At 39.8% G+C, this 14,320-nt stretch overlaps 1 protein-coding gene and 1 pseudogene across 1 annotated transcript; both read right to left on the minus strand.

Annotated features, from left to right (window-relative positions):
• Window positions 3,471–5,993, minus strand: LOC18780077 (zinc transporter 11). Its single transcript, XM_020561380.1, has 3 exons — window positions 5,177–5,993; window positions 4,591–4,631; window positions 3,471–4,464 (listed from the first exon to the last, which is right to left on the minus strand). The coding sequence occupies exons 1-3, from the start codon at window positions 5,661–5,663 to the stop codon at window positions 3,949–3,951; spliced, it is 1,044 nt and encodes a 347-aa protein (XP_020416969.1). The 5' UTR covers window positions 5,664–5,993; the 3' UTR covers window positions 3,471–3,948.
• On the minus strand, window positions 8,299–9,817 carry LOC18778377 (annotated as a pseudogene).

Below are 14,320 nucleotides of genomic sequence, written 5' to 3' on the forward strand. Positions count from 1 at the left end.
TTGTGAAAAACCCATAGAGAGAAGGAAGGTACTGATATGATGGAACCAAGCACGAGGTGCTTGTTTGAGGTCATATAGTGCTTTGTAGAGCTTGAATACAAGTCTCACACTTAAAATCAGAAATTCATACTCCATTAAATAAAGATGGAATCAAAAATTGCAAATAACAAAGTAAACATGGCACAACCACAGATGCCATAACTAAACCTTTTTATGCTTCTCACTGACGACACCCCAAACCATATGAACACGACTTGGTGCAATGTCATTCACATAGTAAAGCCCCCTCTCTTAGTACCATGGTCAATGATCTCCCTAGTCTGAACATCTTGAAGCAAACAAAAGAAGGAGAACATGAGCACGCAGCAATCTAACTGTTCAGTAACTTGCCCAACATATAATAAATTATGGACAAAGTAGGAACAAGCGAAGTTTTATGTAAAGAGAGTGTAGAAGTAAGAGTAATAGAACCAGCCCCAGTGATTGAGTTAGATTCTCCGTCGACAGTAACCACACTTGTTTTGGTAGGAGCAGTCATAAAATGGAAAAAAAATTTATCATAGGTCATATGATCAGTAACACCTGAATCGATGACCCAACTTGTAACTCGCTGGTCGAAAAGCACAAATGCTTTACCCTAATTACCTTCACAGTCACTAGTTTCTAGAAGGGATAACTGAGAGAGAATAGTAAAATAATCATCAAGGGAAGAAGCAGATGTGGACGAGGTAAGCAAACCCGAGGTAGCGTCAGCGATTAGGTCGACGGAAGGCTGGCCAGTTGTGGCTATAGTAGCTACACCACTCTCGCCATTTCTTTTTCTTCACATGCGTAGCCTTTCGTTGCTTTTGGCTTTCAAGGAATCATTTCGAAGCCCATTCTTGTGAAAACAATTGGCCTCTATATAACGGTTCCTATTACAGTAAGTGCAATGCATATTTTCTTTTTTCCTCAAAGGTTGGACGGGGAAAAGAAAAACTAGCAACAGGGGCTTTAGAAACTATAACAGCAGAGGATTCAGTCTTTCCATCCTTCCTGAGTGTAGGGGGCTTTTTTTGTTCCAACAGCCTGACGAATGGGCTTGGGCTACTGCGAGAAGAGAATGAGTAGGATTTCCCCAAAGCCTGAGTTCAAGAACCAGGCTCCTAAAAGAGTTTTGAAAAGTTTGCTAAAACTTTAGAAAACTACTTTTGGGTCCTTTTCACTAATAACCACATAAACACAACCAAATTAATAAATGGCTTGGCTTGAGGAGCTTGTGGCATGGGAGCTAAGCTTTCACAAGTTTAACAATTTGAGAGAGAGACAGCATTAGTTTCTTGCAGAAAGAATACAAAGATCAAAATGGGGCAGAAGAAAATTAGGAGGATTCCTATCTTAGGGAAAGAAGGAAACAGCAAGAGAAGAAGATTGGGTGGCTTGAGTAAATTCCCAGTTGCTTGACAAAGCTTGGTCAGGCTCTGGATGATGATTTTGCTGGGTAGAAGAGGCTCCCTTTTATAGGCACGAAGAACTCTAATTTTATCTAGCTTTCTTCTTCCCTTTTCCTTTGCTTCTCCTCATTCAATCCTACTTGGTGAAATTTTCCTATCCAAGGCGCATGGGTAATGAGCCCTTTGTGGTTCCAAGGGTTTGAAGCAGCTAGACCTCCCCATGAGGGTGTGGCGCCACTTGCTTTCCTTCTTGTTTTTCAAAATGGAGCTAACAGAGGAAAAGAAAACGGGTATAGTCTTTTGCCCGGTTGGTACTCTCCTTACATACATGGATTTCCTTTGGTTCCTGCCATGGCTTCCCGTTGACTGTCTTGAAGCTTTGACAAAGATGGAGCATGATGTCAGATTTTTTATAAGGCGTTGGGCTGGGCTTGTGTGTACAGTGTTGGGTTACTAACGTATTATCTCCAGCATCTAATGGGTTTTCGTTAAGCTGCCGGAAATAGCTTACTTATCTTAGGCATTTTTACTGATGTAGGTTAGGTTATCTAAGTGTCATAATAGGTTACTATATGTCCTCCTAAGGCATTGGACCATTCTTTTCTCCTTCTCTCATGCTAACCCATGTATTTGGGCTCGGGGAATGGGCTTGAGTTTTAATACTCCCAAGTAGCTTAAAACTTTCATTCCCCGAGCCCTCCATGGGCCCTTTGATTGCTTGTTTCCTTCCATACCACAACCTTCTCAGCAAGCCCCGAGTAATTTTGTGGCTTGGGCCCACTTAAGCTTATGGCACAGCTTGGTATTGGAATAGTGGTCCTTTGCACGGCGTTTATTTAACATGCTTGCGTTTGAGTTTTTATCATGCCATGATAGGCTATAATTGGACCAAGTAACATCGGATGGGTAGACGAGCATGATTTTGTGGAGCCGGTATGCTCTTGACCCCTTTTGCGCATGCTTGCTTGGCATGACACGTGGCCTGTGGCTTGCATTGGTGCGTCATACAAATTCTCTTTTTTCCCGATCAAGCTCCCTTTGCGTTCAATCTCTCTGTGTTGGGCCAGAAATTGATCTGGGCCTAGCCCCTTGGATTTTTGGGCCTCAACACTGAGCATCGTCTCTCGGCATTGGGCCTCTTTACAAACAAAAGCAAATAACTCCTCCAATTTGGGTAATGGACTCAACCTCAACAAATCTCCTCGAATTTTATCAAACTAATCATCTAGACGTGCAAGAAAATCATAAATAGTCTTTTTATATCTCATCATGTCGAATCTTCACATCATAATGGCACTTCGTATTGATTGGATGATGACAGTTAAGTTCCAACCAAACGCTCTTGAGCTCAGCAAAGTATGAAGTAATATCGCCATCCCCTTGAGTAATACGGGTTGCTTTACAACTTAATTCATAAATCTACGACTCATCAGACGCATCATAATACATATGGGCTGCACTCTCCCAGACATCTTTAGCGGTTGGTAGATTCAAGAATAATTCTATCAAATATGTTTCTATGGTTTTTATCAACCATCCTTTAACAACGGAGTCCTCAACACACCACAAATCAAAGCTCGGAGCGTCCTCCTCCTCCTCAGCCACCTTCCCTATCAAATAACCTCTTTTTCCTTGGCCTGACACATGAAGTAACATCATTTTCGACCAAGAGCTATAGTTCTTTCCATTCAACCGTATGGTGAACGGGGTAGTAGAATTATTGGTTGTGGCATGTCAAGAGTTTTGCGGGTCTCTAAAGCACTAGATTTGGCAACAGTGCTTGGGGTGTCTAGGATATGTTCGAAAACCATGGAGGACAAAGAACGAGTTTGGATGGATTTGCTATTTTAGAAGTCTTTTGCCGCACTAGGTTTGTGACGACAAAGGTTCGACCACTATTTTGCAGCATATGGTTTTTTTTTTTTGTTTTTGTTTGATTGATGTCGACGGTAGATGTTGCACGTTTTATCTACTTGATATAATATGTGGACAGTAGTGTGCCTAACTGCAATGGTGACTGCAGCACTAGTTCATCGATTGAATGATTGTGAATTATATTTCATATTTCTCCATAAGGATGATATATATACAAGTTGACTTTTCCTACAAGGAAAAATAATTAGCTAACTACAAGGAATCCTAACTAGGTAACTACTCTAATTAGGTAAAGTGAATTGCAGTAGGAAATCAAGGCTCACACCAACAAAATCTTCCCTCTTTTGGTAACAAAAAAAAAAAAAGAAAAGAAAAAGAAAAAGGAATTACCCTCACAAGTAATACAAGGAAAAGATGAGATGCGTAAACAGTGTAAGAAATTGACTATGTTACAAATAAGCATTCTTGGAGATCTTTAAAGAGCCCTACAACTTTAACTAATAACTTATGATAGCAAAACATTATGCCAAAGAAAATAAATCAGGTATCTATAATCTATCACACTTGCTTTGCTACTATCTATGCTTCAAAATGCAGTATTCGACTAACAAATCGTGCAGGAACAATCTTTGGCATGGCTTCAAGTGTCCCAAATCATCACGACGGCTATTACCCCGACACCCAACAAAACTGCCAAAAACTTGTAATGGGGTTTGTCGATGGAAACTGCTTTCTCGGGTTTATAACCTTTCGCCAATAGATGGTTTACTGCTACATAAATGAACACTCCACATGCTATACCCATTGAAATCGCGAATATCCAATCTGCCACAGCTCCTTGGGTTGTCGCATCTATTAGGATTCCGATGGCCACTCCAATAGGACTTGATATAGCGAATGCAAAAGCATAGGCAGCGCACGATAAGAAGGGGCGGTTTGGCATCATTCGAAGGAGAGCAATGCCCATGGCAATGGCTGCAAATACCTTGTGCAGAGTAATTGTCCATAAGGCTTTCCAAGCATCGCGTTTAGTGTCAGCGACTCCAATTGCAATGCCCTCAAAGACAGAGTGGAAACACAATGCTACAATCAACAAGATGCTATCCCCAAGTGAGCTAACATTTGCAACAGCCACGTTCGCGAAGTGGTTATGGCTCTGTCAGGGAAAACAAAAACAAGTATCCAGTTAGTCTCAGAACCACCACCAAGTACATGCCCTACACATATGGAGATCCTGATACCACCAGTAGATATGAGAATTCAAGAACTATATATGTCTCACCTCATTGCCATTTTGACCACCCTTCCCCTGCTCAGCACTCCCTGTAACATAGAAATGTGTAAATTGATTGCCATAAAAACATTTACATCTTTTTGGTAGCAGAGACAAAAAAATCAGATAAACATGAATTTTTATTTTTATTTTTTTAATGTCACAGAACTTAAACATTACGCCTAGTTTTGCTTCTTAATGTAATGTCACAACTTAGCCATGGTAGACAACCCCAATAACAATTCTCAGAAAGAAAACGCACACCAGACAAAGCCAATTTATACTTTTAGCATGTACCCAAGCTGTCAAAAGAAAAGTAAAAGAACAGAAATAAGAAATCCCACATCCAAGCCAATGAGCATTTGGTCTAAAGTCTAACAGCACCCGGTCTCCACTTTCCACTATGTTAATGTTAAGTTGTACTAGGTCGCGAGTTCAAATCTCATCGACAGTTAATGCTAAGTTGTAGCACGACAGTTGTTGGTTTTATTTTTTCCAAACATCAAACAGTTGTATATTCAACAAAATCCACTCAATGAACAACCAAATAGAATTAAATTCCACAGAAAAAAAAATCTGATAACCAAACACTTACCTCGCAGCTCAAGATCGGGAGCAGACCCAACACCTTTGTTCTTCTCAAAAACATACGAAATCACACAATCAGCAAGCATGGTGAGCAAGAACCCCCCACAAGCCAACATAAACGCAAAAGGGTACTCTTTTTCAGTCAAGTCCTTGAAAGTCTCGTCGGCATCACTCAGAAAGTGCATCAGAGCCGTACCCAGAAACACACCCCCAGCAAACTGCGTACCCAAAACCAAGAACCATTCAGACCACTTGAAAAAGTAAGGCGAAACTCCAGGTATGAAGGTCGCAACAAAGATTATAATCAGGCACCAAATCTTGGCCAGTATCAGAGGCTTTGAACGAAGGTCTGGACCTGGTTCGATGTCGTCTGTGGCGGGTTCGTTGTTGTTTTCGTCGTCGGGGTGGCCGCTGTGGGCTAAGGCGGGGATGGTGAGGCAGAGGAGGATGAGAAAACAGAGGAGAAGTGGGCGAGGCAGAGGAGGAGGAGCCATTATTGTTGTTTTTGTCGTGGGTTTGAGAGGAAGGGAGAGAGAGGCATTGGATTTAATGGGTTTGTTTGAGAGTGTGGTTATAAATTGGGAGGGTGGGGTTTGGTTGTTTGTGTAGTACAGAGCTTGGGTGAAAGAGAAACAGAGTAGTACGAAGAAGACGAAATAGGAATTTTTGGGAAGAAAGTTTTGTACTACAATTTTGTTGTGACAAAGACTTTGATTTTGAGAAATGGGTGGTGGTTTTGAGTTTTCTTTTTTTCTTTTTTTCTTTTTTTTTGTCGAATAATTGACTTGGGAAGACAAGACTTGGGAGCTGGATAAACGTAGTAGCTGTCTCTTTGGCTGTATATTTGGGAGGAAAATTCCACATTCTCCGTTTAAGACAAAGGTCATGTAAATTCTAACGAAGAAAATCAAAGCAAAAGATCCAAATTCCTAATGAAATTATCAAATATCTTTTATGATTAATTAATAGATTTAATGTTAGAAATTTACCCTCACTTTCATGACAAAATTTTTCTATTGCCTCTTTACAAGTTAAAAGTGTCATTGCAAAGAGTTGTTGTTCAAGAAATTAAGAGTAGTTAGTTAATATTGTATTTGAGAATTTGTATTTAGAAAATTACAAAGAATCTTTGATAATCTTCGAAGGTTCTTCATTTTCATAAAATTAACGCTAACGTTATAGTATCCAAGAACTTTTGAACTCGCTTAGTATTTAAGCAATATATGAACTTTTGGAAAACGTAATGGTAAATTTGTTGAAATTGTTTATTATTTATGTCCTTTGAAGAGGTCAAACATGAAACAAAGGAAACGGGTGGGTAACTTGCCAAGTTGTGAATGTCTTGTATTGTGAAAAGACTTTTCGTTTTTATACAAACAACAAGACCTTTTGTTATGAGGCTGAAAACCATGGATGGTGGCAATTGGTGGTTGGCTCAACGGCACAAGTGTGAGGTGGGTCTCAATAAGTTGTCTTTTTTCTGGTCGAATTAACCATCCAAATCCAGTCTCCCCCTCTCCTGCTGGGCAGCTTCATCCTTGACGGCAAAGCTAATTCCCTTCCCTTTGGGAATTTTTTAAGACCAAACCCCACCGCAACTAACTCTACCTAAATCATATATTGTTTACAACCCAACTTCGTCCACTATCTATCAACTTGGATGTTTTGTCATGTGGCTAGAGGATAAGGGGAAAAGGGGAAGAGGGAGGGTATTGTGATGTTGGTTAGGGTTTAATAAATCTGAAATTGGCATTATTGAATTGTATCCAGTTATATTAATATAACATTCAGTAGCAAGTTTTGAGAAAATGACAAACCAATTAATTGCAAACCAAAATAAATTAATAAAAATAATTACTTTTTTATAGGCACGTATAGAAGATGGGTTGAGAAATTTTGGAATTGCATTCATAATTCAGTAGGAAAAAAAAATCTCTAGTCATACAACTTTATTATGATGAATTTTTTATCATGCAAGAGATCAGGACCTAAAGTTCCTTAAACCTCATTATACAATTACATCAGGGCCTGGAGATCCCTGATGATGAAAATAACATGAGAGCTGGTAGACGCTTACGATACTAATTTGTGAAAAAATGATTAGACCTGAAGTTCCTTATAACAATATTGTCTAGATGAATAGTATTGTACACATGAATAGTAACTGTACCGGCAAATGTACTCCATAGATGAATAGCACCATATTCATGAATTAATGAATAGTACTTGTATACTTGAACTATACTGTACACGTGAATACTGTTGTATACATGAATAATAACATTTTGGTGCACCGTTGCTATGTGCCTCAAGGGACTTGCAGTTCCCTAAACTCATGGATGAACAATAAAATGAGAGGTCAGAAGTCCCTCAGAACATGGACAATTATGTTAGGCCCTGAAGTCCCAAATATGAACATGAATCATAAGAACATATAATTTTGGCTTGGAGATAAAAATCTAAATAGTATTGAGAACTTGAAGTTCAAACATTAAGTGGACAATCCTTAAAGGATGAATTTAGGCTCCTCATATTTTGTTATATAATATGATCTGAGCTGGAAGCCCATGGATCTCAATATATCATAAATCATGAACTTGAAGTTTTTAGTATATATTAATTAATGTTCTTCACTACTATATAGCAGTATTATTATAGTTCTTCCTCAATTTATATTTCATGTTCATTTTGAAAATGACAATTAAAATTATGAGGTTGTGTTTAACTCGGGCTAGAAGTTTCGGACGCACATGCTTTGAAATATATAATTCAAGAGATTTAATTAGTTGAACCTATAAGGCAAAAGGTTACAAATCGTCATTTTGAAAGGACATAAAAACCATAAATGCAGTTTAAGAATTTGCCCAATTGTTATAACAGAAAAAGAGCATACAACAGATAGGTTATTTTCACCAGCAAGAAATAAGTAGGCTCTGTAAAATCTATCAAGTCCCAGTATGGTTTAGAAGTTTTGGGAGAAGGAGAACGATGCCTCTTAACCTAACCATGACCCTCTATTGGTCTTCCAGAGTCTTTTCATTGGAACTCTGCAGTATGTCAAGCTTTGTCTGCATATCCTAAGAGTATGATCCCACTAGTTTTGACAAGGCCTTATTCTTCTATTTAAGGTTTTCAACCTCTTGCTAAGAATTCTGAAGCATTCTCTGAAGAGTAAAATTTTGGGTGTTTAGCTCCTAAATCTTGTTAACTACGGCAAGCAAATGACGAGCCAGGTTGGAGCCAGGTTAAATAAAAAATAAAAAAAATAAAGAAAAGAGGATCATTATTTCATGAAATTGAAAAGGGTTTGTTACGCCCAAAAGGGTGAGACTTCTTGTAAAAAGAAGTAGAGGCCAAAATGGCTGCCATTTGGAAACCATAGCTAACCTCACAACACTCTCAGCACCTTCATCAATGGTTAACATGCCAGTATTGATGAAGTTCATATTTGTTTTGACAACACTATTGATGCAGATGTTTGGGTACTTCCTGGCCATCATTCTAGTGAACGCGTTCACGGCTGCTTTCGAGAGTATATAGGTAGAGAGGGACGTAGGCCAACCTTTGGTTTCTAGAATATCTTCTTTGAAGTCTTTGAGAAACTCATTCAAAACATCATCTATTCTCTCTTCTGTAAGTTTCTCGGCATCACTTAACACCCCTTTGGCCCATTCATTTGGTATGTGCTGAAACAAACATGCATAACAGCAGAATTTTTTAAAGTTTTCTCATTATGAGAAATGCGTAGGAAAAACATTTTCATTTGAAATGGGAAACCTCTTGACTACAGCAGGACTTTAATAGAACAAGAAACAAAGGGCTCAAGAGGTGAAAATTGAAACAACAACCTGATGAGATGCCGAAAATATGAAAACTCTTCGTACCTTTAACGATCCCATGCCGGAAGAAAGACTGACAACTCTTGGTGAATCAGATAGCTGAAGGAGAGGAAGGAGTGCTTTGGTCATTTTCTTGGCACCATAGTAGTTTGTTTTCACACATACTTAGTTTGTTTTCACACATACTTCGGCTAACTCATACGTTTGAGTCATTATTTCACTCCAATTGACTCCTACACCATCATGCATCAAAGAAAAGAAATATTGCATCTAGCTAGTGCATTTTTCAAATTAAATATTTGTATTTGAAATTTTATATATGAGAAGTTTGAATCAAATCCACATATAATTTGGAACAATTAAGATCTTGAAGAAAAACTTACCCTATCAATACCCAACAAAGTGAAGATGAACTTGCCCAGGATTTCATCACTAGGTTTAGGAAGCTCAAAATGAAGTGCAGAATACCCATGGAAGAAAGGCATGTCATCCAGATGGCCTAGACCACCCTCATGATTTCTCTGAGAAAGAGATTTGATGGAATGATGTTTGGAGACTTGGTAGAACTGGTAGACAAGGCCTCCAAGTATGAGGAACTGCTAAAGGAAAAACATCAGAAGAGAAATTCTTCCGAAGGTATGTACTACAAAACACCATCTTCCTCAGTCCATCTAGTTAAAGTGGAATCAGAAGAAGGCCAAGAGAGTTCAGATGGAATGGAGATTGCAGTGGCAGAAATGACAAACTAAAGCACCCTATCAACAGGAAGGCTTTGATCAAATCACCAAAGGATCATAAGCCACCACCATTTACGGGAGGATTTGGCCCAAACAAACAGCACAGAACATGGTTTATTCCTTTGATTTGACCAAGGTTGAAGCTTTGTTTGACGAGATGCTCCTGCAGAAAGCAATATAAACACCTCACAAGTTGCCCAAGCCAGAAGAACTCAAGGGATGACAGTATTGCAGATGGCATAACTCTTGGAATCATTCCACCAATAGTTGTGTTGTTTTCAGAGATGTCATACAAGAAGGGATAACAGCAGGAAGGATAAAGCTAGCTGAGAAACCTCCTACAGTGACAACAGACCCTTTTCCCCAACCTCAAGTCAACATGGTCAATTTAAACTGGCCAGAACAGGAGAAAGGAAAACTGATAGTAGAAGTAAGCCCCAACATGGGTCGAAGACAACCATTTTAGTTGGGGTGGTTCCTTGCAGTAGGTGCAAATGTGAAAGTGAGCTAGAGATAACGCTGGATGAGCAGAAGTAGCCTACCGCAAGCATTTTTGACAGAATTGGAGCACCCCACCGATAGACATCAATTCCAGCTCTCCCCAAGGACACGGCCAGATAGAAATCCTATTGGAGACCTGACCAACACATCAGAAAAATGACTGAGCAACCAAGAAAGGAAATACCAATTAAAATACCCGGAGATGCTATGCCTCTAGCAACTATCATAGAGGGCAGATGGTATTCTGTCGGGAACAATGACAGACCAACCCTAGAGCTGAGTAGAACACAGAGAAGGAGGATCCAGAGGCAATATTGCACTTTCCTCAAGAACAGGGATAACACACAGGTATTTATAGATGTCAATTCGACCAGAAGTGAGAACGATCCAGAAGAGGATCTTCAAACAGAACAAGCAGTGTACCAGCCGGAGGGACTAACTAGATCCTATTTCCACCAAGGTTCATCTTCAAATAATCAGTTAGAACTCTCACAACTACATGATTAGTCCGGAGCCCTTCTAACGGAGGATCAAGAGAACTGGACTGAAGAATACGAAGAAGAACAGGTGGACTATGAACCATTTGCAAACGACCAGACTGGACTCCTCGAAACAGAAGGTCAAGATGACTCGATTGAGGAATATGGAGAAGAACAAGTGGAATACGATGGAGAAGTAGATGAAGAAACCCAGGCTTTCAATGCAAAACTGGAAGGCTTATTGGAAGATGATTTAGGCATCAACATGGTGTTTCTCCTATCAGAAAAGTTCAGAGCAACAGAAGGACAAGAAAGCACCATGGAAGGAGATATACTCTCCTAAGAAAGTTTAGAATGCAGATTGACCGAAGTGGAAGAGGTACCAGAATAGCAAAATGTTGCTGTCAAAACAGATAGAACTAGCATGAAATTGGCTGCATAGCAGCTGTGCTTTTCCAAACTTACCAAGGAGGTGGCTAATTATCTCGGGCATCTGTTTATCACCACAAACTTTGGGATGACTCCTATCCCTAAAGTAATGGTAGATGGAGGCGCAGCCATCAATTTGCTACCTCACATACTCTTCACTAAAATGGGCAGAATAGCAAAAAACCTGATCCCAACACGTTTAACAGTCACCAATTTCTCTGAGGGCATCACCAAGATCCATGGGATACTAGATGTAAATGTCATAGTAGGAATCAATAAGCTGAAGATTGCCTTCTTTGTGGTAGACACCACTTCTACCACTTACAATGCATTGCTTGGCAGGGATTTGATCCATCAAAGCTTATGTGTTCCTTTCACTCTACACCAACAATTGGCCCTCTGGCCTGAATAGGGTTTTATGGAGTAGCCGATCCACGACCATTTCTACCATTTGCCTTATGTTTCGAGGCCAGGCACTATCATGATGATCTTGGTCCTTTTACATTCTTTGGAGTAAACCAGAACGGCCTCCCCCACGGTATCACAGCCTAGAGGCTCATTAAAGAAGGTCTGGCTAGTTCTCTAGCTGACTGGAATAGACCTTTTGTTCTAAACCTCCAAAGTTCTGATGTTTAGCTCAAACCAACAAGGGAAGGATCGAGCTGTGACAATCTGATCAATTACAAATAGATTGTTGGTATATTTGGAAGAAAAAAGATCTCTATGCAGAGTTCAGCCTTTAATATGGCAGAATTCATGCATGAAAGTGCAGAAGAACATGAGGAAAATTTACACGAGGAAGAATTGGAATTTGCACCAGCAACATTGGATGACTCCTTGCCAGAAGTGGAGGACCCTTTATAGGAAATAAACCTAGGAACAGAAGATGATCCCAGACCTACGTTCATCAGTGCATTGCTAGCAGAATCGTTGAAGGGTGAAATCATTACACTTCTGCACGATTTCAGAGACTGTTTCGCATGGCACTACCATGAAATGCTGGTGGAGCACAAATTGCCGATAAAGGAAGGATACCTACCAGTCAAGCATGCCAGAAGAAAGATGTCCATGGAGACAGAATTGAAGGTTAAAGAAGAAATATAAAGGCCGGTTAAAGCAGGCTTTATCAGACCAGCCATTTATACTGATTGGCTATCCAATGTTGTACTAGTTCTTAAAAGAAAGACAGGAGCCGTCAAGGTCTGCGTGGACTATAGGAACCTGAACGAGGCATTTCCCAACGATGAATACCTCATGCCAATGGCAGATATGCTAGTAGATGGAGCCACTCATAACCAAATGCTATCATTCATTGATGGCAATGCTGGCTACAATCAAATAATGGTGGCAGAAGAGGACATCCACAAAATTGCTTTCATGTGTCTGAGACATGTAGGCGCTTTTGAATACGTTGTAATGCCTTTTGGCTTGAGAAATTCCGGGGCTACCTATTAAAGAGGGATGAATTATGTGTTCCATGACATGATAGGTCATTCCCTAGAAGTATACATAGATGATATGGTGATTAAGTCTTCAGAAAAGGAAAATCATGTGTCTAATTTGAAGGCAGCTTTCCTAAGAATGAGATAACACAAGTTGAAGATGAACCCCAAGAAGTGCGTCTTTGGGGTTCAAGCTAGCAATTTCTTGGGATTCTTGGTTCATCAAAGGGGTATAGAGATTGACATGAACAAAGCAAAATATATCATAGAAGCATTGCCACCTTGGAACAAGAAAGAACTATAAGTCTCTTGGAGAAGATCAACTTTCTCAGAAGGTTCATATCCAATTCTACATGGAAAATCCAGCCTTTCTCCTCCTTGTTAAGGTTGAAACAAGAACATGTATTTAGATGGGAAGAACAACACCAGCAAGCTTTTGAGGAAATCAAACATTACCTATCTAGTCCGCCAGTTTTGTTTCCACCCCAAGAGGGGCAGAACACTCAAATTATGTCTCTACATCGAAAGTATATATTGGGAGCCTTTTGGTTCAAGACAACAAGGAAGGGACAGAGCAGCCAGTCTACTACCTTAGTAGAACTCTGACAGAAGTGGAAAGAAAGTACTCTGGAATTGAAAGGTTATGCTTGGCTTTGTACTTCACTGCCATAAAACTCAGACATTACATGCTACCCTTTGATTAAGTACACGCTAACAAGACCAATGTTGAGAGGCATAATAGGTAAATGGACTCTGGCCTTATTAGAATTTGCCTTCAGATATGTCCTTCGAAAGGCTATCAAAGGGCAAGCTGTTGTAGATTTCTTGGCAGATCATCAAGAGAAGAAATTAAGAACATGGATTCCATGGATACAGCTAATGCATATCTACTAAACAGAGCTCACATCTGTCTCAATAATCCCATATACTCAGTCCATCTCACCCTCTGGAAGTTGTATTTTGATGGATCTAAAACTGACCTTGCCTATAGAGCAGGAATTGTTTTAGAAGATCCATTTGGGATCAGACACTATTACTCATTCCAACTAGATTTCCAATGCACTAACAACAGAGCAGAGTACGAAGCCTTGATTATCGGTCTGGGGATGCTGGTAGAACTAGGAATCCAGTCTGTAGAAATCCTGGAAGACTACATGCTTGTTCTGAAACAGATTGCTGGAGAATATAAGTGTTTTAATCCTTCCTTAGCTGTTTATTTAGTGGCAGCCAGAAATCTCCTGGCAGAATTCAGGGAAGCTGCTTGGGAACATATTCTAGGAGAAGAAAATTTGGCAGCCTATGAAATGGCTCAGTTAGCAATAGGGGTGCAGATTCCTAAAGATTGCGTCCAGATGATCATTAAAGTTGGCAAGAGGAGTCTACCTTCTGTTCTGACCAGGGGAATGGAGACAGATCTCAATTCTGCCATAAGAATCATGGCTTTAAACTACCTTATGTGGAATGGAGATTTGGTCCGAAAAAGCAAAGATGAGGTACTCATCAGATGCCTAGAAATGGAAGAATACATGAAAGTTATGAGGGAAGTCCACGAAAGAATCTATGGAGCATACCAAGGTGGAAGAAAAATGTGTTGGCTGATCAAAAGGTACGGTTATTTCTGGCCTACCATGATGAAGGAATGCATAAAATATTTCAAAGGATGTGAGGCTTGCCAGAGACATGGACCAATCCTGCAAGCTCCCACAATCCCTATGAATCCAATC

The sequence above is a fragment of the Prunus persica genome, chromosome G4 (genome assembly GCF_000346465.2).
Source record: "Prunus persica cultivar Lovell chromosome G4, Prunus_persica_NCBIv2, whole genome shotgun sequence".
NCBI classification, from domain to species: Eukaryota; Viridiplantae; Streptophyta; class Magnoliopsida; order Rosales; family Rosaceae; genus Prunus; species Prunus persica.

Bases quoted from the DNA above. Each gene is read 5' to 3' on its own strand.
- LOC18780077 (XM_020561380.1), bottom strand. From the start codon at position 5,663: ATGGCTCCTCCTCCTCTGCCTCGCCCACTTCTCCTCTGTTTTCTCATC. The intron at 4,632-5,176 runs GTAAGTGTTTGG...TCTATGTTACAG, and splicing joins TCCCGATCTTGAGCTGCGAG to GGAGTGCTGAGCAGGGGAAG. The intron at 4,465-4,590 runs GTGAGACATATA...TTTCCCTGACAG, and splicing joins GTGGTCAAAATGGCAATGAG to AGCCATAACCACTTCGCGAA.